This window comes from Somniosus microcephalus, chromosome 5 (assembly GCF_052327205.1).
Source record: "Somniosus microcephalus isolate GS21.2 chromosome 5, FLI_Smic_1.0, whole genome shotgun sequence".
Classification (NCBI taxonomy): Eukaryota; Metazoa; Chordata; class Chondrichthyes; order Squaliformes; family Somniosidae; genus Somniosus; species Somniosus microcephalus.
Genome location: NC_140991.1, coordinates 119908672 through 119935060, shown reverse-complemented (window position 1 = coordinate 119935060; position 26389 = coordinate 119908672). Strand labels below are relative to the sequence as shown.

Below are 26389 nucleotides of genomic sequence, written 5' to 3'. Positions count from 1 at the left end.
AGCGTATCCTTCCAGTCTGCAGCAGGAGACATAGCTAACATCTCGCAGTTCGCTGTCCATCGCTGCATCCGGGAGGAGGGACTACGTTTTCTTCTCTCTGAGCAGAGAGAAGCAGGATGATCGCGCATGTGGCTTTGCCAGGATAGCGGGCTTCCCCATGATGGAGGGTGCCAGCAACTGCACACGTGCTTTGCGGGCACCACATAACAATTTTGAGATCTTCCATAACTGCAAAGGCTACCACTCATTAATGTGCAGTTGTTGTGCGACCACGCCCAGCACTTCCTGATGGTCAATGCCCGCTACCCTGGCAGCAGTCATGATGCCTTCATCCTGCGTCAGTCCGATATGCCAGCAATCTCCCAGCCACCACATGAAACTCGAGGGTGGCAGCTCGGAGACAAGGGCTATCCGCTCTGCACCTGGTTCATGACTCCCCTCCTCAACCCAGCACTCATATAATGAGAGCCATGCTTCCACCAGGAACATCATCAAACAGACCATCGGGCTACTGAAGCAACAGTTCCACTGCCACTCGGGAGGAGCCCTCCAGTAGTCGGTGGAGTGGGTGTCCCATTTTGTGGTGGTCTGCTGCATACTTCACAACTTGGTGATCATGAGGGTGCAGCCCTTGCCACCAGGGATTGCATGACCACCTCAGGAGGAGGACGAGGACAAGGGAAAGGAGGACGAGGAAGAGGAAGATGAGCAAGGGGAAGAGGAAGGGAGGAGGCAGGCAGCAAATCCCCCTTCCGGATGGACTGTCCGTGAACGCCTCATCAGACTCCAATTCCAATGAATGAAACCCCAGATCACCGTTGCTCACATCCCCATCATACCATTCCTCTCTCACGGAATATCATAGCATCCTCCTGGGCACAAAGCTGAAATGAGAGCCACCATAAAAGATTCCAAACAAAATTTATAAATTTATCAAAAATTAATTTATGCATATGATATGAACTAATCACCCTTGTGCAACCCCTTAGTGGCTGTCATTTGGGTGCCCTTTCCTGATCTAGTGCTCCTACAAAGTGCTCCCCCAGTGGCTGCAGCATGGCTGGTGGAAGGCTGCTGAGTTTCCATGGGGAAGACTTCAGATGGCCTTGCAGGACGACCTCGAGCAGTTCTGGCCCTAGAAGGCCCGGCTCTGCTGTCCTGCCACATCCAGTCATGAATGATGCTGGGCAGTTAAACAACTAATGGGAGGAGGAGGCTTCATGAACATCCCCATCCTCAATGATGGTGGAGCCCAGCACGTGAGTGCAAAAGACAAGGCTGAAGAGTTTGCAACTATCTTCAGCGAGAAGTGCCAAGTGAATGATCCATCTCGGCCTCCTCCTGAGCTCCCCACCATCACAGAAGCCAGTCTTCAGCCAATTAGATTCACTCCACGTGATAATCAAGAAAAGGCTGAGCGCACTGGATACAGCAACGGCGATGGGCCCTGGCAATACCCCAGCTGTCGTGCTAAAGACTTGTGCTCCAGAACTAGCCACGCCTCTAGCCAAGCTGTTGCAGTACAGCTACAGTACACCCGACAATGTGGAAAACTGCAAAACACAAAACAGAAAAAGCAAGACAAATCCAATCCGGCATCCAACCCCATCAGTCTACACTCAATCATCAGCAGAGTGATGGAAGGTGTCGTCGACAGTGTTATCAAGCGGCACTTACTCACCAATAACCTGCTCACTGATGCTCAGTTTTGGTTCCACCAGGTCAACTCAGCTCCCAACCTCATTACAGCCTTGGTCCAAACATGGATAAAAGAGCTGAATTCCAGAGGTGAGGTGAGAGTGATTGCCCTTGACATCAAGGCAACATTTGACTGAGTGTGGCATCAAGGAGCCATAGTAATATTGAAGTCAGTGAGAATAAGGGGATAAACTCTCCACTGGCTGGAATCATACCTAGCACAATGGTAGATGGTTGTGGTTGTTGGAGGCCAAGCACCTCAGCCCCAGGACATCACTGCAGGAGTTCCTCAGGGCAGTGTCCTAGGCCCAACCATCTTCAGCTGCTTCACCCACCACCTTTAACATTCACTCCCTCCACCACTGGTGCACCGTAGCTACAGTTTGTACCATCTACAAGATGCACTGCAGCAACTCACCAAGGCTTCTTCAACAGCACCTCCCAAACCCACGACCTCTACCACCTAGAAGGACAAGGGCAACAGGCGCATGGGAACACCATCACCTCCAAGTTCCCAACAAATCACACACCATTCTGACTTGGAAATATATTGCCGTTCCTTCATCATCGCTGGATCAAAATCCTGGATCTCCCTCCTTAACAGCACTATGGGAATACCTTCACCACACGGATTGCAGCGGTTCAAGAAGGCAGCTCACCACCACCTTCTCAAGGGCAATTAGGGATGGGCAATAAATGCTGGCAGCGACACCCACATCCCAAGAAAGAATTTAAAAAAAAATCTGTTGGAGCACAGATTGTTGGGCTGCTGTGACATCCTGCAAGCCCTGTCGACAGTGATAAACCCAGCCACGATGGCAGCAGTCTGAGCTTGGGTAGCAGCCTGCTGAGATTGCACCAGAGCAATCTGAGTGTGGGTGGCATCAAGCTGAGACTGTATGAGAGAGGTCTGTACTTCCGCTGCAGCACTAAGATATTGGGTCGCTTCCAGCTGTGCTGTAATGGCAGCCGCGACATCGCCATGAAGGGATAATTACTAGTCCTAGCCCCTTTAGGGCTACCTTGGTTCAGGCGTATTCCTCAGACGTTCACTTTCAACTAAAGTTTGAGGTAGCCGAATCCTAAAGATGTTTAATTGGGCCTAAAGGTCTGGACTATCTCTCCCTAAAGGAAAGGAACAACCTGAAAATGTTACCGTCCTTCAGATAGCACTTTTAATAAGTTTAGCTAGACTGTAACGTTCTGAATATTATGAGGGTCCCCCAGAATTCTGCAACTCCTCACCAAAGAGTGTACAGAAATTGAGTTTGCGAGTTTCATACAGAAGTATTATGTGAGACAGTTCTAAAAATATATAGATTTATTAAAGAACCGACATATAATTTACAGTTGGTGAGTCAATCGCAACATTAACAGTTCCAAAAAGAGAAAGCTTTACAATCTTATCAGAGATCCTTACTCTCAAATCTTAACTTCACTACAGTTTTACAGTTCTTAAAGTTTATTCAGGAAAACCACCAAAATCAAATACAGTACCTTGATCCCCGAGGTACAAAGAGTTGTAGACTTACAGAGCTAGCTTTGAAGCCGAGAATCGCTTTGCCCCTTTAAGCGAGTCTATTATCCCATTTGAGAGTTCAATATTTATACCCTTTTTCCAGTGGTGTTTCCTTTAAGGTTTTCTGCTGATGTAAGCTAATTATCTTTAGTCATTTTTCTGCTGACCCCTGCAGTTCTTACAGTCACCTCAGCTGGTAGCACTACAGAACCATGTCTCTCCTCTACGTGTGCTAAACTTATCATAAAAAATGGTGTAATCAGCAGGTGTGCTTTACTTGGTATAATTTTTATGAAGGCAGATGTTTGTTATTTTTATGTGCTCCTTTACAAGGTGTAAATTAGAACACCTTGTACCATGTAACTATTGTCTTGTTTCCAAAGATTCAGACTTCAGGAGCCTTTAACCTTCTGTTTCAATAAGGTTATTGATTCAGTGTCAACAACTTATCTTATCTCAATAGCCAGAATGCCATCACAGCTTTTTCATCGTTAGGTTTCTAGATTTCCAGACCCAGTTTGTCATGTTTTAATAAGGCCAGAATTCTTTCATAGAATAGTGTATTTTTCTGAATAGGTTATTTTGCTTATTCCTTCACAGCCCATCCCACGCAGCACCATGTCTGGTTCAACATGGTCTCTTTGGGAGTTTTTAAACCATTTCCAACCTGGAAATCCTGGGCTCAAAGCTCTGCACAAAGCTCTGCACAATGTTGGAGACGGTCTCCTCCATGCTCCTTGACATTGCCAAGATGCTCTCTGGCAGGCTTGGCATTGCACTTTGCAATTTGGTGTGCATGCCCATCACCCTTCTTCTGAAGGCTACCCCATCGAGGTTCCCATCTGAGTCATGTGCAGCAGAACTCACCCTCCATGGAGCTTTCCCCCGAGCTACCCTTTCCCCCTGGCCTTGCTGAAGCGCACACGTGCCCGGTGCCTCACCCTGTGCAGATCCCACTTCTACACTAGCCTCTAAAGTACACACAGTGCCAGTTTCTGAGCTGGTGTCTGTGAGTGAGAGATGCAGTGACACTGTGTCATCTTTTTCTTCCCTCCGCCCCCCCCCCACACCCACTCTCTCTCCTGCACCAGGTCGGGGACAGGCTGGTCTGGTCTTCATCTTGATTACCTGAAAGCAGAAAGGCTCAAGAGTCAGGTTATGGTGAGGGGAGTGGGGAGGAAAGCAAAATATGGATGCATACAGCATCAGCAGCTTGAAAGTGAGAAGAGATTGTGGGATGGAGGGGAAGTGGAATGTGAGAAGAAGGATTAAGAATGAGCACACCGTTGTTGACCCCAAGGGCTTCAACCTCATCAGTTGCCACGGCCTCTGTGATCTGCCGCCCAATGATCTCTAGCACTCGCTCCTCCAGTTGGCTGAGATCCTGGATGGCAGCTTGCCCCTGGCCTGTCTGCCACTGCTCCCTCCTGTTATGCACGACCTTGGCCTGCAAGAGGAAGGGAAGTGTGTGAATGAGTGCGGTCTTCTCTTAGGCAGTCCCTCGGAACCGAGGATGACTTAATGAGTGTGGTGCAATGCGTTTGGGTGATATGCCTGGCGTAGTTGAATAGATGTCAGTGTGTGCAAGGTGTGAGATGTGGATGTAAGGGTGAAGTGAAGCTATGATTGTGAGGTGTGAGTGGTGATAGGTACAGATTGTTGGTAGGTGAGTGCTGGATGTATGCTGCATTGAGCAGTGTGTGAGGCTTGTGATGCAGTTGGTGGAATATGGCATTTGCTGAAGCCTTCGCTCACCTTGCCCTACTGTGTGATGTTATTAAACTTCTTGCGGCACTGGATCGCCGACCTGGGGACCACATTGCTGGTCATCACATAGGCGGCTATCTTTTGCCAGAGCCTTCGAGATGTATGTGGCGAGGGCTTCTGGCCAATCTGCGGGAAGAGGACAGGCCACCTCCTCTCCACAGTCATGACCAGTGCCTCAAGAGCTGTGTCTGAGAATCTGCGGGCTGTCTCCCTGTGCTGAGGCTCAGCCATCTGTTTCCACTGCCGTTTGCTTCCAGATGAAGTTGGAGCTGGATTGACAATTCTTCTTCTTATCGTGTCCACGGACAGTCTATACATAGCCCAGCCAGAACTGGACACATTTTTGCGCTTTGTTGTTGGATTCGGCAAGATCTGCAACAGTGCAGGGTTCCTCTAGCGATGGGCATTGCAGGAGATGTTGCATAGTCTGTGCCTCAGTTCCACATTCACAAGTTGTCGGGCTGGTTGAATATCCCCATTTGCTTAGTGACACCTTTGAGCAACCTACACCAGTCCTAAGTCTGTTAAGGCACTTCCAGATTGCCCAGTTGCAATTAGCTCCTGGGGGAAAGCTTTCATCAGGTAAAATTTCCATCGCTGGGGGTTGTTCAAGACTGGCGAGCTGGTCTTTCCACAAGGCGATGCGGGCTTCAGATGAGGTTGATTGTAATGGAACAACACTGTTCATGAAGCTCTTCCTTGACTTTAGGCGGCTGGGTGCAGGTGTATGACAATGAGGTGCTGTATCATCAATGCACCTCCCCTTTAACTACTGAATAAAGCCTGTGCCACACATGACTAGGAATTAGACTGGACCCGATATTGGCCCACCTGTTGAGCAGTAAGCCAATGAGCAGCAGTTTTAGCGTTAAGATCAGGACTACAATCATGTTAATGAGGACTGAGCCCGAATTTTGAGTGCTACCTAGACCATTTTGACCTGATGCAGCTTAACATCATTGGGCCTTAACACTGCCCATTTTGTGGCCATATCCAATTTATTTGCCCATATACACAACATCAACCATATCACTCTCACCAACCCTCTCTGTTACTTCATCAAAGAACTCAATCAAGTTCGTCAAACATGATTTGCCTTTAACAAATACATGCTAACTTTCATTTATTAGCCCGTACTTTTTCAAGTGCTAATTAAGTTTGTCCTGGATTATTGTCTCTAAAAGGTTCCCCACCATCGACGCTAGGCTGACTGACCTGTAATTGCCAGGTTTATCCCTTTCCCCTTTTTTGAACAGGGGTATAACATTTGCAATCCTCTAGTCCTGTGGCACCTCTCCCATATCTAAGGAGGATTGGAAGATTGTGGCCAGAGCCTCTGCAATTTCAACCCTTACTTCCCTCAGTAACTAGGATGCATTCCATCCGGACCAGGTGACTTTTCTACTTTAAGGACTGCCAACCTTTTAAGTACCTCTTTATTTTTATCCTATCCAATATCACTGCTACCTCCTCCTTTACTGTGACATTGGCAGCATCCTCTTCTCTAGTGAAGGCAGATGCAAAGCACTCTTTTAGTAGCTCAGCCATGATCACAAGAAGATCTCCTTTTTTGTCCCTAATTGGCCCACCCTTCCATTGACTACCCTGTTACTATTTATATGTTTATAAAATACTTTTGGATTCCCTATTATATTACCTGCTAATCTATTCTTATACCCTCTCTTTGCCCCTCTTACTCCCTTTTTAAGATCTCCTCTGTACTTTCTGTATTCAGCTTGGTCTCTACTGTATTAGGAACCTAACATTTGTCATAAGCATCCTTTTTCTGTTTCATTTTAGTCTTTATATCTTTAGTCATCAAAGCTCTAGCTTTGGATACCCTTCTTTTCTCCCTCGTGGGAATGTGTCTACTCTGTACCCGAACCATCTCCTGTTTGAAGACCTCCTATTGTTCAGTTACTGTTTTGCCTACCAATTTTTAATTCCAATCCACCTGGGCCAGATCTCCTTTCAACTCACTGAAATTAGCCCTCCTCCAGTTAAGTATTTTTATGCTTGATTGTACCTTGTCCTTTTCCATAACTATGCTAAACCTGATGATATTATGATTACTGTTCCCCAAATGGTCCCCCACTGAAACATGCTCCACTTACCCACTTAATTCCCCAGTACTACTTCCTTCCTTGTTGGTCTGGCAAGAGGCCTCCTTTTCCTATTTTTCTACTTTTATGTGTTCCTGCTCACCTGTGCTCAGTGCACCACCTAGTGAGCTACCCTCAGACTGATTTTCTAGATCCACTGGGGTGACGTTTGAATTGGTGCTTGTGAGTGTAATACACAGTACCAGCTAAGGTATTTGCAGACTGCTCCTGTGAGGGATCCTTTTGCTTGAACGATCTGTTGTTAGTTGGTGGCATTTATATTTATTTGATGGCCCTCCCCAGCGTCCTCATTTGCCCACAGGGAGTTAGAGCTTCAAAACTGTTAGCATCGCTCTAAGCCTTCCTGTTCTATCCTTTCCACCTTACCTTTCCCCACCCCTCAGATATTCACCTTCCTCCACTGCTTGCTCCCTATCCCTCATCGGTGTGACTATCCTCTCAAACTCTCACTCCTGAAACTGCTCCCCCATTCTGATGTGTCATATTGTCTCCATCTCCTTCTCAAGTTCTGAGATTTTGAGCTGGAGCAATGTAAGTTGCCGACATTCCCACACACCTATTTGCTCGAGTCAACACCTGGTGCTCCACCCTCACATCTTGCATTGACACATAACTCTCCCCTCCTTTAGGTTTACTTAGTTTATATTACTTGTATATAATATCAGTTAGTCTACTTAGCACCTAATTCCCACACTTCCCAAATTCCCGTTTTTGAAGTCCTTACTCTCACTCCATTCCCACCTCACTCCATTGATATCTTTCTCCATGATGGGTTCTGAATTGAGTTCTAGGGAGGTAGGTATGAAGCATTTGAGTTGTGTTTCATGTGGGGGCATTTGGTGCAAGCGGTTTTGGTGTGTAGGCTGCATTCTGGAGAGGAGGCAGAAATTGATGGTGAGCTGTGAGTCACGTGGCTAGGTGTGAGGGAGGTGGCATCAAGTACAACACTGGTGAGGTTAGGCATAGGTTAAGATATGGATGTCTTGAGTGCCAGGTGAGATGATGAGGCTGAGCTGTGTGTGTTGCAGGAAAAGGTGTAGGATGCTCAACATATCCAATCACTGGAACAGCAGTCAACAAGCAAATAAAATGTTGAACTATATAGCCAAAAGAGTACAAGTTGGAGGAAGACAAACTTCAGCTGTGTAGTCGGACCACACCTTGAATATTGTGCCTACTTCTGCTAACAGACACAAGGAAGATGTTCAAGCATTGGAGACAATTCAGGGAAGAATCATGTTGCTGATCCCTGGTGCCAGAAGGTTTCATAGTCTGGAGGTGACAAAGACATGGAAGAGGGTTTCAGCAGCAGATGGCTGAGGTAGGGGTGGAGGCGGACAATGTTACCAAGGTGAAAGTAGGTGGTCTTTTTGTTGGAGACGATGTGGGATCAGAAGCTCAGCTTGGCAGTGAATAAGATGCTGTAGATTTCCTTTAGTAAATGACCATACTGGCTAGAGAATAAATTGGGGTAATATTTTCTGACCAGGATTTTGCCACGCTATTTGTCTCTGGAACATAACTTCATGTTTGAATTTTGGAGTTAATCAGTGTGGAGATCAGCATGTTTCTTAATATTGTTAAGTTCTTCGAGCATAGTATGGCTGTCTTTCTGTTATGATTCAATTTAAATAATAAGCTATTATGCCTATTACCCTTTAAAAACCAGCTTCTGAAAACCGCAATTGATGCCTAGAATTCTTACAAACAATGCCAGAAGATTTGAATGGGATTTGATATTGGGAAAGGGTTTCTCTTTGATTTCATTGTTAATATGATTAAATTCTTCACGATGCAGCTTTGACATGTCCAGCTCACTGCCATAAAATTTCAGCTCTCAATATTATCAACTCCTCTCCCTGGCAGCACAACTTTGTTTTTAAAATGTATAAATTGTAACAATACATCATGTTAAGTGCACAAAAATGTGATGGAATACTCTCTATTCACCTGGATGGATGCAGCCTCAACACTCAAGAAGCCCAGGACAAAACATTCTGCTTGATCAGCACCTCTAAACTGAACTCAATATCCAGCCTGCTCCACCAACAGCACACTGGCTGCAGAATGTACTATCTACAGGATCTCCTGCAGCAGCTCACCAAGTTTACTTCAAGAGCACCTCCAGTCTTACGACCCTTACTACCAAGAAGAACAAGAGCAGCAGCATCATATGAGCACCATCCCCTGGAAGTTCCCCTCCAAGTTACACAGCATCCTGATTTAGACATATATGATCATTCCTTCATCGTTGCTGAGTTAAAATCCTGGAATTCCCTAACATCAGCGTCGAAGCACCATCACTACAAAGACTGCAGTGGTTCAAAGAAAAGACCCATCATCAATTTCTAAGGGCAACTAGGGGTGAGCAATAAGTGCAGTTTTGCTATGGTCACCCACATTCCGAGAATAAATACATAATAATTTGTTTTAATAATTGAGTGAAAAATGCCAAGGAACGTACAGGATACAAATAGTGGAAAACTAAAATGGTTGTATCACTACATGGATAGTAAGCAACACTTGATTCCTGAGTAACAAAATCTAGAATGTTTCACAGACATGCAAATAAATCATCCTGCCACATGCAACACTACTATCTTGTAGGAGGTCTTGAAACTTAATAATGTGCAATGGTGGATGTGTTATGGCACCATGGGAATGTGTTAAAACACTAGAGGGATGGGTAGAACTTCCATGGGGCTTCCCCTGATGTCCTTCCATAACTTGTTTTACGCTGCTTCTCTGGGGTTTCCACCAAAGTTACACTGGGTGATCCCCTGCAGAATATTTAATTGTTTCAAAAAAAGATCCTGGTTAAATGCTGGCAACTCTCAGCACTTTCATTGCATAAATGGTGTAGTTGATGTGACTATTGTGGTATAGCTTAGCATAGTCACAACTTTAATGTTCAGTTGTTGTTTGTGAGGAGCTCATGGACTTCTTTGTCTCTAAGATTAAGACCATCTGTTCAGCTGCCTCTGCCACTTCCCTTCCTTCCCCTAGCCAACCAGGCCAAACTTCCTCTAAAGTTCACCCCTGCCCTAGCCCTGAACTCACATCTTTCTCCAGTTTCTCTCCAATCGCCCCTCATGATCTGTCCATGAGACCCACTTCCTGCTCCCTTGACCCTATTCCCACCAAACTGCTGACCACCCAACTTCCTTTTCTGGCTCCCATGTTAGCTGACATTGTTAACGGTTCTCTCTCCTCAGGTACTGTGCCCCTCTCACTCAAATCTTTCGTCATCACGCCTCGCCTCAAAAAAACAACCCTTGACCCCTCCGTCCTTGCAAACTACCACCCCATCTCCAACCTCCCTTTCCTCTCCAAAGTCCTTGAGTGTGTTGTCACCTCCCAAATCCATGCCCATCTTTCCCACAATTCCATGTTTGAATCCCTCCAATCAGGTTTCTGCCTTTGCCACAGTACTGAAACAGCTCTCATCAAAGTCACAAATGACATCCTTTGTGACTGTGACAAAGGTAAACTATTCCTCCTCGTCCTTCTTGACTTGTCTGCAGCCTTTGACACGGTTGACCACTCCATCCTTCTCCAATGCCTCTCCACCGTCATTGTAAGAGTCATGAAAGTTTAAGAAAGAAAATACTTTAAAATATTGGTTAAATAGTATAATACACTTAATTTACCTGACTGACTTATTGTATTGAGAAACCCCCTATTTTCTTGTTCCAGTAGTATAGTCTGAGATACCCCCTTTATTCTTGCTACAATGGTACAGTCCTTAAGCTTGTCACATGGTATCCAGCCATTTGACAGTTCAAGCTCCACGAGGCTGGAGAGAAGGTAAAAGCTTGAGGGCTGGAGCAATAGTTTTTGACCGTGTTCATTTAAACGTGTTTTGCTTTGTAATTCTGTTTGTAAGGTGTTACAGTAAACAGTTTAAAGACAAAGTTACGTTTTGGAACATTTTATTTTGACACACGTCTACTCGCTGTTAAAAGCCTCAAAGCTCAGTGGCTGCATGTTTGGAAATTACGAAGCGCCACTACAGTCATCCAGCTGTGTGGAACTGCACTCGCCTGATTCCAATCTTGTCTATCTAATCGTAGCCAATGAATCACCTGCAACGGCTTCTCTTCCCACTCCCATATCGTTACCTCTGGTGTCCCCCAATGATCTATCCTTGGCCCCCTCCTATTTCTCATCTACATGTTACCCCTTGGCGACATCATCCGAAAACACAGCGTCAGTTTCCACATGTACCTTGATGACACTCAGCTCTACCTCACCACCACTTCTTGAGACCCTTCCACGGTCTCTAAATTGTCAGACTGCTTGTCCGACATCCAGTTCTGGATGAACTGAAATTTTCTCCAAGTTATTGTTTTCGGTCCCCGCCACAAACTCCATTCCCTAGCCACTGACTCCATCTCTCTCCCTAACATCAGTCTGAGGCTGAACCACACTGTTCGCAACCTTGGTATCATATTTGGCCCTGAAATAAGCTTCTGACCACATAGCTGCAGCATAACTAAGACTGCCTATTTCCACCTCCATAACATTGCCCATCTCCGCACATGCCTCAGCTCATCCGCAGCTGAAACCCTCATCCATGCCTTTGTTACCTCTAGACTTTACTAATCCAACGCACTCCTGGCTGGCCTCCCACATTTGACCCTACGTAAACTTGAGGTCATCCAAAACTCGGCTGCCCATGTCCTAACTCACACCAAGTCCTGTTCACCCATCACCCCTGCACTCGCTGACCTATATTGGCTCCCGGTTAAGCAGCGCCTCGATTTCAGAATTCTCATCCTTGTTTTCAAATCCCTTCATGGACTCACCCCTCCCGATCTCTGTAATCTCCTTCAGCCCCACAACCCCCGCCACCCCCCCAACCCCTGAGATATCTGTGTTCCTCTAATTCTGCCCTCTTAAGCATCCCTGATTATAATTGCTCAACTATTGGTGGCTGTGCCTTCTGTTGCCTAGGCCCTAAGCTCTGGAATTCCCTGCCTAAACCTCTCCGCCTCTCTACCTCTCTTTCCTCTTTTAAGACGCTCCTTAAAACCTACCTCTTTGACCAAGCTTTTGGTCATCTGCCCTAATATCCCCTTATGTGGCTCGGTGTCAAACTTTTAGTCTTATAATACTCCTGTGACATGCTTTGGTACGTTTTCCTACGTTAAAGGTGCTATATAAATACAAGTTGTTGTTGTTCAAATCATTGGTGTGATACATACGAAAATAGTTTGACTGCAAGTGCATATAGACACCAAAATGGTCAGAGTTGGCATGTTGAGAAATTTAAATGAGAGCGCTAGTCACCTAATCCAAATTGTCCTTTCTCATTCCTACCCTGTCAGTTTAAACTTGTTTCACATCATACCCATAAAAATTTGCTTCATAACATCATACTAGGTGGTGAGGAGACATGGCTTCCTGTTTTTTTTTATTCGCTTATGGAATCTGGGCATCGCTGGCAAGGCCAGCATTTATTGCCCATCCCGAGTTGCCCTTGAGAAGGTGGTGGTGTGCTGCCTTCTTGAACTGCTGTAGTCCGTGAGGTGTAGGTACTCCCACAGTGCTGTTAGGGAGGGAGTTCCAGGATTTTGACCTGGCGACGATGAAGAATCGGCAATATACTTCTAAGTCAGGATGGTGTGTGACTTGGAGGGAAACTTGGAGGTGGTGGTGTTCCCATGTGCCTGCTGCCTTTGTCCTTCTAGGTGGAAGAAGTCGCGGGTTTGGGAGGTGCTGCCGAAGAAGCCTTGGCAAGTTGCTGCAGTGCATCTTGTAGATGGTACATACTGCAGCCACGGTACGCTGGTGGTGGAGGGAGTGAATGTTTCAGGTGGTGGATGAGGTGCCAATCAAACGGGCTGCTTTGTCCTGGATGGTGTCAAGCTTCTTGAGTGTTGTTGGAGCTGCACTCATCCAGGCAAGTGGAGAGTATTCCATCACACTCCTTACTTGTGCCTTGTAGATGATGGAAAAGCTTTGGGGAGTCAGGAGGTGAGACACTCGCCGCAGAATATCTAGCCTCTGACCTGCTCTTGTTGCCACAGTATTTATGTGGCTGGTCCAGTTAAGTTTCTGGTCAATGGTGACCCCCAGGATGTTGATGGTGGGGGATTCGGCGATGGTAATGCCGTTGAATGTCATGGGGAGATGGTTAGACTCTCGCTTGTTGGAGATAGTCATTGCCTGGCACTTCTGTAGCGTGAATGTTACCTGCCACTTATCAGCCCAAGCCTGAACGTCATCCAGGTCTTGTTGCATGCAGGAGTTATCTGAGGAGTAGTGAATGGCGCTGAACACTGTGCAGTCACCAGCGAACATCCCCATTTCTGATCTTATGTTGGAGGGAAGGTCATTGATGAAGCAGCTGAAGATGGTTGGGTTGAGGACACTGCCCTGAGGAACTCCTGCAGTGATGCCTTACCTTGTATAAAGTCCCAGGACCGACACTATTGACTCAATTTATTTCCCTGCCCCACCCCCAGCTTTGAAAGGTTAGTTGCTTCTAATATCAAAATTTCCAACATCTAGAGCCAAGCCCTCCAGCTGGTCATACTGTGGAAGGATAAAGATAGCTTTAATGACTTTTTAATGATTTTTACTGGCATTTAATACTTTTGAGCTATTTTAATATTTTGATTGCATTGCTTTTGCTGCTCTTTGCTCCTCATATGCAAACCTGATGTGAGCCAATTTGAATTTGCTATAAATTCAAGGCAGCCCAATAACCCATAGGTAAAGAAAAAACTGCCCTTTTCATGGTATAAGACAGTTTTATTCCAAAAGAACATACAAATTACACTACTCTGCTCTTTTACTATTGGCAGGCTTAGTACACAAAGTAATTTCAGATAGCAACAAATATCTGAAACTTGTGGGGGAGAGAAATATTGGACAAAAAATGTAAGCTCTTTTTAAAAAGAATGCTTAGCCAAGTTGCTAAACGTTTTCCACCCTTAGGTGTAGAACTCAGAATCTTGGACCCAGAGTCGAACTAAACAACTTTACACCCTGACTCATGACACAAGGGCATGAATATAAGCAGAGTACCATATCTTGGATGCATTCCATGGGCCCTGACACTGTGACAAAATAAATATATAACTCCAGGGTAAGCATACTATTGGAACGGGGCAATTTTAACCTAACCCACCCGTTGAGAAAATGACAGGATTGGGTGCAATGCTGGTTTCACACCCAGCCCAATTTTACTCTCCATTTGAAGTCAATGAAGAGTAATATTGAGTGGGATGTAAAACCGGTATTCCACCTGATCCCATGAGATTTCCATGCAGCGAGTTAGGTTAAAATTAATCCCACCGCAACCACCCCACCAACCCCCCCCCCCCCAACCCAGCCAGATCTCTGGTGTATTCATGAAGACCCAGACCTTGGAGACAAAGGCCGAGATTTTCCGGGGTGTCAGCGGGCGGGATTGGTGGCGGGCGGATGGAGAAAGTGTTTTTTTTTGACAGCGGGTCGGGAACCCGCTGTCAACCCGCCGCAGCGCACCTTTCCCAATGTCAGGTCTGCCAGCAGTGAGCAGACCCGACAGGCAGCAGCAGATGACCCAATTAAACTCATTAGCATCTAGTTGACAGATGATTAACGGGCTTTTTTACTTACCTTTTGACTTTAATTTCATGGCCACGGGTACCACACTGTTCGGGGACCACAGCTGTCAACCTGAGGTGTGAGTTCAGTGGCCATTGCTCCAGCTGATTACTTGACAGCTTCAAATGTACAGTAAAAGCTCCCACCTGACAGATCATCACTTTCCTCAGCCACAACCTGTTTCTCAGTCCATTTCCAGCACAGATTCTGCAGGCTTTCCACTTTCCACTCTCCATCCAGTATCACCTCATTGGAAGAACTCTCTCGCAATTGACAGAGTACGTCTGTCATCTCTACTTCACCTGCCATCTATTCCATCAACATGGGTGCCCTTTATACAGTCTCACCTTGGTCCTCAGAATCTGACCACGATCAGACCCAACACCAGCAGCACCAGCCACACCAGCAGCATCAACAAAAACACCAACCTCCTCCGCAAACACCTGATGCTGCATAGGACACAGGGCATCAACACCCGACCACATTGCTGCCTGGGAGGCCAGGGATGGCCTCATCATGGCCAGATTTACTTCACTTGACGCTGTACACCCTGGCTGCCACATGATGTGCCAGGTTGGCAGCACCCCACATCAACACCATAAAGCATTCCTACAATGTCCAAGCCATTTCTTTCACACTCACTACCATTGCGGGGGGTACCGTTATGTCTCACCATTCACTGCAACTCACTAAGCCACTTCCAAAGGTGCACACAAATCTGTCCAAGAACGCAAAGTGTTTAAAATATAGGTTTCAATGTTTGACAGCACACTAACAGAAACTTAACATGAACATTGGATAAAACACCCAAGTGTCTACCCTTGTGTGTTGTTAGTTGGTATGATTGCACTAGGATGAGGGTGAGTGTGAGTGGTGGCTAGTGAGATGGGGATGTGATAATGTAGATAGAGAGGGATGGGTGGAGGTGCAAGGTAAGTTGGTGTGAATAAGGATGTGCTGGAGTAGGGTAGGGAAGGCAGAGTGATGGGGATGTGATGAGTGGCACAGCAGGATGAAGGTGAGCGTGGCTTTGTACTAACGTTTCATGATCTAAAGAGATCTGTGAAAGGTTTGCGCCATTGCAGCCTGGTCCTCCTGACGACATCCCTGTTTGTGACCTCCTGTGCAATGTGCAACCAGGCTGCGTTGGTCTTGTGGGGAGATGTCTTTCCCCCATTGGAAGGGAAGAGGACCTCCCTGCGTGCTCTGACTCCCTCCATAAGCATATGGAGGGTGTCATGGGAGAACCTTTGTGCAGTCCTGCACCTCTGTGCAGTGATTGTCAGTGTTTGCAGCACTTCAATGCTGTAGAACACTGACAGCATAAATGTTAAAAGAAAGTCAGTCATGGTCCCTTTAAAGAAACAGGCTGATGACAAGTCATGAATGAAATCACCAGTTCTGCTTCCTCTAATTGGACTGGGAAACATGCTGGGCAGGCTTAACAAGCCCAGCAACATAAATTCATTTTCCAGCGTGGCATGGAACCAGCAGCGGGGCTGCGACGCACCGGACCCGCTGAGGTAAGGAAAATCTTGCCTAAGATATAGCCTGCAGAGAAAGAAGCAGTCTTTTTCATCCGACCAATCCCCAGTTGCAGGTCGGTTTAGAGAAAATCATTAAGCTACACTCGGGTTGCTAGGTGAGTTTTCAAGCAAGAAAGTAAAAAAGGAAAAATAAGACAGCAGTAGATTTGGATCAATCCCCAATTTGATCCGTTTCCATGATTCTGAGGCATTCCAATAAGAGAAAAAATATGCCTGTTTCTCTTCTGCCAAAGTCTTTAAATGCTATTTTAGTAAAAAGTACAACAGTCCACTCTCTAACCTGAATGAGAAAAGGTCAATTTATGTTTCTCTTACACGTGATCCTGTTAAGAGCTGTACGAATGTTGCATCTAGACCGGCCTCCCTTAGTTCCAAACATGGATCTTAATTCAGGATTTGAGCACAGAATATCTATGCTGATATTTCTATGCAATAATGATGAATTGCTGTCCTTCAAATGAGATGTTAAATTGAGGCCCAGTCTAGTCTGCCTGTTCCAATAATTTGGTCAACATTAACGATCCAGTGGCATTATTTGAAGAGCAGAGTTCACTCAGTGTCCTAGCTAGTAACCTTCCCTCAACCAACACCACCAATAATGGATTAGCTGGCCATTGGTGTCATTTCTGTTCGTGGGACATTGGTATAAACAAAATGCCTGCTACATTCGCTTTCATAACAACAGTGAAATGTACTTAAAAGTACTTAATTGAACGTTAAGGACTTTGGAACATTTCTGGGAGCTATGATAACATGCTGCATACATGCAAATTATTTTTTCCTTTCATTTCTGTTAAAGTAATGAACCCACCCTTCAAATCTCTTTGAATGAGTGATCAAAGATTTGTTACTTGGAAAAGAGCTTTGGTGTAGCATTAGTTTAGGCTTGCAGGATTAATGAATTGCAGACCTAAGTTGTAGGTTAATCTTACTTTATTTTGCAAGAAGACTAGTTCTTACAAATCACCCTAGTTTTCTCCCCAGTGTTAGCCTAATGTCTTTTAAATGAGAATTTTTCCCCCATCATTTTATCTGCCATTAGATAGAGAACATAAGTTCCACTATGTGAATGCTCAGAGTTCGCTGGGTTTTTTTTTGTTCACCTGAACTCTGGAGTTCAAGAAATTATAGCAATTATTTGTCTTAAGAGAAGTCTATGCCACACAACAGCAGATAGCTAAATGTTTGGTAGAGTGTATACTTCCCTGTTACCATCTGAATGATAGGAATCCCAGAAGTTCAGTTTAGTCTATCACAGTTGTTTCATTAACACTTTCTGGATTCCTTCATCTTGCTTCTATTGATGGTACCTGTAAGAAAGCTATGTGGAGTTCTCCTAGCATGTTTATCAAAGATCACTTTAATTTAACTACTGCACTAGACAAAGTTTTTGGCTGAACTGTCTTAGCACTAGGGATTGAGTTCTTTAGCTTGGTCCTCCTTTCCCCTAATTTGCTACTACATTGGTATGGTTCCTACGGTGTGTGAATGATGCCAGAATGACGATGCAAAATAGTTTACCTGCCTTCAGAGTTTTCTTCATTCCCATAATGATAGACATCCTTTACACACATGCACATGCACACGTACACACTAATATCTCTCCCAATTATGGAGTGTCCTCCTCAAATTCGGCAGCCCTCAAAAGTTTGTCACCATCCTCCGCCTGCTTCACGATGACATGCAAGCCATGATCCTGACCAACAGTTCCACCACAGACCCAATTCACATACGGACCGGGGTCAAGCAAGGCAGTGTCATCGCACCAACGCTCTTCTCGATATTCCTTGCTGCAATGCTCCATCTCACCCTCAGTAAGCTCCCCGCTGAAGTGGAGCTAATTTACAGAACAAACGGGAAACTGTTCAACCTCCATCGCCTCCAGTCCAGATCCAAGGTCGTCCAATCCTCTGTCGTCGAATTACAGTATGCAGACGACGCTTGCATCTGCGCTCACTCGGAGGTCGAACTCCAAACCATCATCAACACCTTCACCAAAGCATACGAGAGCATGGGCCTTACACTAAACATCTGTAAGACAAAGGTCCTCTACCAACCTGCCCCCGTCACATAGTACTGCCCTCCAATTATCAAAATCCACAACAAGGCCTTGGACAACGTGGACCACTTTCCAAACCTCGGGAGCCTACTGTCAACAAGGGCAGACGTCAATGATGAAGTCCAACACCGCCTTCAGTGTGCCAGTGCAGCCTTCGGTCGCCTGAGGAAGAGAGTGTTTGAAGACCAGGACCTCAAACGCGGCATTAAGCTCAGGGTCTACAGAGCAGCAGTGATACCCACCCTGCTGTATGTCTCAGAGACATGGACCATGTACAGCAGGCACCTCAAAGCACTGGAGAGGTACCACCAACGTTGCCTCCGCAAGATCCTGCAAATCCATTGGCAGGATAGGTGCACCAATGTCAGTGTTCTCGCTCAGGCCAACATCCCCAGCATCGAAGCTTTGACCACACTCGATCATCTCTGATGGACGGGTCACATTGTCCGCATGCCCGATACGAGACTCCCAAAACAAGCGCTCTACTCGGAGCTCCGACACGGCAAGAGAGCCCCAGGTGGGCAGAGGAAATGCTTCAAGGACACCCTCAAAGCCTCCTTTAAAATGCAACATCACCACTGACACCTGGGAATCCCTGGCCCAAGACCGCACAAAGTGGAGGAGAAGCATCCGGGAAGGCGCCGAACACCTCGAGTCTCTTCGCCGGGAGCAAGCGGAAGCCAAGCACAAGCAGCGCAAGGAGCGCACGTCAACCCAAGCACCCCATCCACCTGCCCCTTCAACCACTGTCTGCCCCACCTGTGACAGAGACTGTCGGTCCCGCATTGGACTCATCAGTCACCTGAGAACTCATTTTTAATGTGGAAGCAAGTCATCCTTGGTTCCAAGGGACTGCCTAAGAAGATCTCTCCCAATCATCATATTAGGCCCTACTACATTTAATTTGTTTCAGTTTAGTTAGGGATTTGGAGAGAAGTTGGTAGAAATTACCTTTGGGTCAGTCGAGGTCCTGAGGCTTTATATAAGGTGGGAGCAGGCGGTTCCATGTGTTGCCACACAGTATGACGTCATGATGTCGATTTTTATAGCCAAGTTTAGCACATGACTTCTGTAGAAACAAGTTCCTACAATACGTGAAGGATGCCTATCATTTGAAGAGTGAAAACCCTATAAGGGAGGTAATCTATTTTTCCTAAAGTATATATGAGAGCTGGAGTGGGCAGAGCTAGGAGCCAAAGTCGTTTTTGCCAATTTTCAGTGTATTGATCTGCTACATTTAGGATCATCTAGTTGTACGAGAATTGAACTGAATCCAAACCTGTTTGTTTTTACTTACCAGCTCAATTGGGCTGCTAAGTTCAGAGCACTTGTAACTGATTTGTGTGAACCATAGACAAAGCTTGTTGTTGAGGAATGTTCATAGCACATTTCCCTTCTATAGTAAAATGTAAATGGCTGAACGATTATCTATAGGTGTGGAAAGTTTATTTAGTTATTTATCCTTCTTCCTAGGCTGTGAGTGGGCTCGGATTCTGGGACAAATCTCAATCTCGACCCTCAAGTGCTATAGCTAAACCGATCAACTTGTGAGTAATTCTCTTATTATCACCTATTAAAATCAATCTTTCTACTTCAACTCTCAAACCAATCTCTTGCACATGATTCTAACAAGTATTTTCAAGAAAATGGCATTTATTTTTTCCTATGTATTGGCTGTTATATGTGTCAATAGAATGTATGGTTCATTGAAAAATACATTTTTTAAAGACCTTTCAGTTACTGTACTTAAATTTAACATAATAAAGGGAACCCTAGAAATGTGGTTGGCTATGTAAATGAAGCTGCTTAAGAGCCTGATTTTAATTCAGTTCTGCAGAAATAACTCGATTATCATCTTTTACAGTACAAGTCCTTTTCCCAGAATTCATCAAATTCCACTGTATAGGTGAGGCACCTCGTTCTACAATGATTGAAGAGTATTCTCCTGATGGACTCAAAGTAACATTGTTTTTACTTTTTCTTTGGTAGTGGTTCTGTCGGTGGTAATAATCTAGAGGATGTGGATAACCCTTACACTGAATTTACCCCCTTCACTGTACCTCGAACCCAAAAGCCACGACATACAGATACAACATAGTACGTATCAAAAATGTCATATTTAAGCACTATAAAAGCTGTCTTTACATTAGTTCTATTTTGTGTTGTACCAAGTTACTGTTAAATCCTTTAAGTAGTCGGAAAGCATTACTTCACAATTTCAAAGGTGTATGAGGGATCCAGCGTTTGTTTATTTAAGTGATAATTCTATTTGTCTGGGACAGTACATGGCTACATTGGTATAAGACTCAGTTTAAGGGATTGAACCATTTAGTGAAAGAAGTAGAGAAATTGAAGACTAAAACTGCACTGAGATTATGGCCTGGAATTTGCGATTGGGATGACGGCAGCTTTTGCCATCATTCCTCCTTTGAAACTGACCACAACTTTGGGCCATAATCTCCCTCCTCCCTCCCGCACACAGAGTTGGCAATCAGTGTAATCACCCAAATCAGGGAAACTGACGAAAAATTGGGCTCTTCTGCAGTAAGTGCACTGTTAAATTCCCCACTAAAAATTAGACCCAAAGGGGTTAGGTGTAACTGAGTTTTAACAGCGTATTGACTGCTAATCAACGGTTAGGGGCCTGAAAAACTAATTTTAATATTGTGCAGTCTGAAATTTGTCCATGTTAATAAAAATTTTAATTTTTAAGAAACTTTAAAAGAAAGTTAATTTTTTTTTAAAGTTTGTCCATCTTTATTTCAGGTTTGCCTTTTCCCATGTGAGAGCCCCAATCTTTGTTTTGCTCTCTTTAACATTTTTTTAAATTTAGCATTTTAAGATCGTACTCACTTCCTTGTTCACTGTCTGAGAGAATTTTGTATTCTGATTGGCTGCTTAGACAGCTTGTTGGCGTCACAGCAGCTCTCACTAGGGGATCCCCACCAATGTTCCCTTTAAGCTGAGCTGCCGCACAGCTCTCGGGACCTCCCATGCAGCCAGCGTACCGATTTTCCAATGTGAAAAACCACATGTGCTATATTTTGAATGGGGGGCGCACCCAAAAGACTAAGAGGGAACATTGATCCCCACTAACTTCCGTTGATTTGACTTGAATGTCAGAAAACCCGAAGTCCTCAAAGTTCATACGCCTTTGCTTTGCCGCTGACCTCAAATTCCGGGCCATATATATATTTAGATTGTGAAGCAATAACTAGAATTCTAATTTTTATTGTCATTATTTCCTTCATATTTGTCGAAGGATGTGGTACTAAATGGCATCATGCTTAAACTTTTTAAAAATCTGCTGAATTTTTGGATTTAAAGAGCTATTTACATAAGTTTGATTTGATTCTGTTTCAGTTTATTCTTCCAGCAGCAATGTTACTTATTGTCTATATTATTTTCCTATCTTCAGTTGCCCAAATATACCTGGTTATACAGGTAAAAGGCAATGGACTGGCACAGAACCTAATAAATCCAACGTTTCAAAAATGTTCCATCCACCTCCAGAACGAGTACATGGGTAAGTAGTTAACTTCACTGATGTTATTTGTCATTTACATAGTGGCAAATGATGTAATGCTAGGAGTGCAACAAAAATATTGAAATGAGCTGGCTTCACACTATATGAGGTCAGCTCAAGGCCCTGATTTTAACTCCAGGTGGATTCCCACTCAGACCTGAGTTAAAATTACTGTCGGTTCCCAATTAAGTAATTGGGCCGCAACAGGCATATGTAAAGAGGGACCCTGTTAGCTCCAGACACGTGACCTCGCTGCCTGCTCAGGAGAGCAGGTTAAAATTGCAAATGTTGCAATCATGTGGCTTTCGGACAGGTAAGAGCCAGGGCAATTTTAACTGCCCACCCACCAGGTTTCTGCTGAGCTGATCTTGCACAATAATGTATGGTCAGCTAATTTAAATATTTTTGTGGAGCTCCATATGCATTGGGAGCACCACAGGACCAGAATTTTGGATACCAGCTGCTATTGAAGAGCTTCTCACTGCCCTTTAAAAATGCCATTACTTTTTAAATAACATCCCTTAACATGTAAATGTTAACTATGCTACACGTACCATAACTAAAGCTAACCTTAAAATCCAAATTGTTATTGCCTTTAAGTGGAAATGCTGGGGCATTGCACATACCTACAATAATATGTGTGCTTAGTCACAAATTGGTTTTCCAAAGAACAACATCACCATCTGGTGATGGAAAAGCTGAACTTCATGAATACGAGGTTTTCTAGAGAATCAAGGTCAAGGTCAATGTTCCTCTATGATTGGTTGACTTAACTTGAATTAATTTAAATCATATCTATCTTAAGAATCCAATCTCACTGATAATACTGATTTAAAAATCAATATAGCAATCCTACCTAAATGTTATTCTAAGACAAGTTAGTTTTTGACTTATTTTACCTTCCTGATTGATATGGTTAGATCACCAAAATGCACACTGTCAAATATTCTGAAAAAAAATGATTAATCTTCAAGAATGTTTGCATTTCCTTTTTTTATCTCTGGCCTGCCAAAGTTCCTGTTTTACAGAGCAAGTACTAATAAATACTGGTGAGAGTGCAGGGAGAAGGGTTGAAGTGCAGTACCAAGGTTCATCATAATCATAACTTGACTTTTCTTTTTCCAGAATTCCACACGGCACTGAAAAACAGTCAAAATATAGGCATCAAGCACCCTTTGCTAAGACGATGACAACAGTTTCACCTTACAATCCCTTTAATCCGAAAACATCCAAAGCACTTTATAAAAAGTAGTTTATAAATAAATACGTATAAGAAATTATATCTGCATGTGAGATCTGTGTGAAAACTGTGACTGCATGTAGATTTAATCCTTTTTTAATTCTAGAATACGAAATTAATCTTTTTATAAACTTCCCTCTTTTTGTCCCATCAATTTTCTCCCATTTTCTCCTGAAGGTTAACTTTTGCCAGGTTATGGTTCTACAGGTACAACAGTACTTTGGTGGCTTACCCAAATGGCCATTCTTCATGTGTGAGCCTGAACAGTGAATATTCGGCAGATTATTCTACTGTTGGAGGCATCACAGCTGAGCCTGATTTTCACATCCATGTATGCATACATTACAGCAAGAGCCATTGAGTAGCAAGCAGAAGAATTGATCCTGTCTAAATTAAACAATAGAGACATTGGGCCAGATCTTGCTGGAAAACTAATGGTGCATTAGCAACGCATGCGTTATTAATGTGCAAATCAGCCAGCAAGTTCAGGGGATTAAGAGCTACACTGGTCAATTTATGTTGCTCCACCATTTACTTTGCACAAATGGCATCTCATCCCTTAGCCACCCTGTTATTTTTAAGAGCTTGCTGGATTGTCACTTGAATTACCCATTAAACTTGCCAGAGAAAGTTAATTCTGGTAATTAACAGCGTAAGTACCTTTAATGATGTGTTCATTGTTAATGCAATGCTAATCAACCTCTCTGGCCCAGAAATTAAACAATTTAAACAGTGGAGTCTCATTCCTTCAAATGGTAAATTGTTCTTAGAGATTCAAAAAATGTCAAATTAAAAAAAAATCTTACTTTTCCATTCTGTCTTTTTTTCTCTCTTAATGCAATCTTTTTTCCCTCTCTTTGGCCCCTGGGGCAGAATTTTGGAGTTGGGGTGGTGGGGGTGTTATGGTTGGGAAACCCGGAAGTGCAGGTCTCCCCGAACATCGCGGAGTTTTATCTCCAGGGCGTGTGTGATTTTTTTTCCCAGATTCTGCGCCCGAAAGCCAGCCTGATTGACTGGCTTGGTTGCCTGTCAACAGCTGTGGACCAGGTAGGTTTAGTGGTAGTGCAGGGAGGTGGGGGTTCGTAGGTAAAGCGTGATTGGGGGAGTCAGTGATTGCAGGGGAGGAGAGGCTGACAGATCGCGAAGGGACATCGTGAGGTGGTTGGGGAAGATGGCAGATCATGGGAGAAGATCGTGCGTGGAGATGTGGGTGTCAGTGATTGCAGGAGGAGTCGGAGGGAGATTGTGCAGGTGGGGTGGTTTACAGGGTTATCTTGTTGGGACTGGAGGAAACACTCATGCTCCTCCTAGCCCACAAGCAGTGCTGCAAATACACTTACCTGATGGATCCAGCCCTTCTCACCTCTTTTTACTTAAGAACGTAAGAAATAGAAGCAGGATTAGGCCATATGGCTATCGAGCCTGCTTCACCATTCAAGAAGATTATGGCCAAACTTCGACATCAGCTCCACTTTCCCACCCGATCCCCATATCCCTTGATTCACTTAGTGCTCAAAAATCTATCGATCTCAGTCTTGAATATACCCATCAACTGAGCATCTACAGCTCTCTGGGGTAGAGAATTCTAAAGATTCACAACTCTCTGAGTGAAGACATTTCTCTTCATCTCAGTCCCAAATGGCTCATCCCTTATCCAGAGATTATGACCCCTAGTTCTAGACTCTCCAGCCAGGGGAAACAGCCTCTCAGCATTTACCCTGTCAAGCCCTCTAAGAATTGTATACATTTCAATGAAATCACCTCTCATTCTCCTAAACCCCAGAGAATATAGGTCCAGTCTACTCAATCTCTACTCATAGGACAGCCCTCTCATCCCAAGAATCAATCTAGTGAACCTTTGGTGCACCCACTCTAAGGAAAGTATATCCTTCCTTAGGTAAGGAGACCGAAACTGTACACAGTACTCCACATGTGGTCTTACCAAAGCCTGCTGATTTCCCGATGCCAGGGAAACCCTGCCGACATGAGTTAAAAATAGAAACCTTGTTAAAATGGAGGTAGGCAGCCTCCTTAAAAGGTTTAGCGACCGACCCGCTTCCTGAGAGCAGATTGGTCGCCCGACCCTCGTCCCGCCTCTGTTAAAACTGGAAATGAACAGGTTTAAGGCAGGTTGGATTTGTGTTTGAAATGTTTACTTCCCACCTGACCCAAAATCACCAGTTTTGGGGAGTTAAAATGACCCCCTTTATTTCTCTTTCTATATCTGATTTGACTCTTAATTCGCCCTCGGTTTCTTTCTCAATCCTTAAATCTCATTGGTTAAGGAGATGTACTGTTGGTTCCACCAGTCACTGAAGTCCCAGATCGACCCCCTGTTGCCATTGCCACACCATTATCAGCTCACACTTGCAACAAGTTATGGCGTAAAACATTTTTGAGCTGAAGGGTGCAGAAAAAAGTCTAACTAATGGGGCATGCCATGAGATGCCCCGCTCCAGCGAGATCTCGCCCATTGTGCTTTGCTCTTTTTTGGGGATATTGGGTGGCATAACAGGCTGTTTGGGAGACAGCTGTAATGGCTCATGAATTTGATTGTACATGCAGGTAAAATTAAAAATTCTTTGAACTTGTATAGTTCCAACAGTGGTGAGTAGGCCATAGCTGCTTCCCTATAGAAAGATATGAAAAATGAATTACTGAATCACTTCAAGCTGCCTTCGTACAACAATTATTTGCATTTATATAGCACCTTTAACCTAGTAAACATCCCAAAGCACTTCACAGAGAAGAAGTGGATGCAGGGCAGTAGTAATAGCTAGGTGAGATGACCAAAGACATGTTTTGAGGCAGCTTTTACTGGCAGGGAGAGAGAGAAGTGTTTAGAGAGGGAGTTCCAGAGAGTAGGATTAAGATGGCTGAAAGCTCTGTCATCAGTTGCAGGGTGTGTGTGTGGGGGGGCGGGTGGTGTTGTAGGTGGAGGGAATGCACAGGAAGCCAGAGTTGGAGGATTAAAGTGCATAGGCCAGGCCATAAAGGTAGAGGAGGTTACTGACATGGCTGGGGTGGGTTTTACATTTATTCTGTTGGGGGACAGGGAGTTAATGATGGTTGGTAATACTAGTGGTGATGGGCGAGTGGGACTGTGTGGGAAAGGATGTGGTAGTGGAGTTTTGGACAAGTTGGAGTTTGTGTAGGCAGCACTCAAGAAGCCAGTGCAGAGTGCATTTGAGAAGTCAAGTCTTGAGGTAATGAAAGCTTGCATATAGATTTCACGTTGGTAAATTTCTAACAATAGATCACCTGTCTGAGCCCTGGGTTTATAGACCGATACTTACTGCAGGGTGACCTAG

General features: G+C 44.6%; 1 protein-coding gene across 1 annotated transcript in view; it reads left to right on the top strand.

The window, feature by feature from the left end:
• The window catches only part of spmip7 (sperm microtubule inner protein 7), a 121457-nt gene extending 97568 nt beyond the window's left edge, over positions 1 to 23889 (top strand). Inside the window, exons 5-9 of the mRNA XM_085988133.1 lie at positions 19786 to 19859; positions 20177 to 20218; positions 20302 to 20409; positions 21731 to 21838; positions 22964 to 23889. Of these exons, the coding sequence (XP_085844259.1) occupies positions 19786 to 19859; positions 20177 to 20218; positions 20302 to 20409; positions 21731 to 21838; positions 22964 to 23090 (459 nt within the window). The 3' untranslated portion in view covers positions 23091 to 23889. The remainder of the gene's footprint in view (positions 1 to 19785; positions 19860 to 20176; positions 20219 to 20301; positions 20410 to 21730; positions 21839 to 22963) is intronic.
• The last annotated feature ends 2500 nt before the right edge of the window (positions 23890 to 26389 follow it).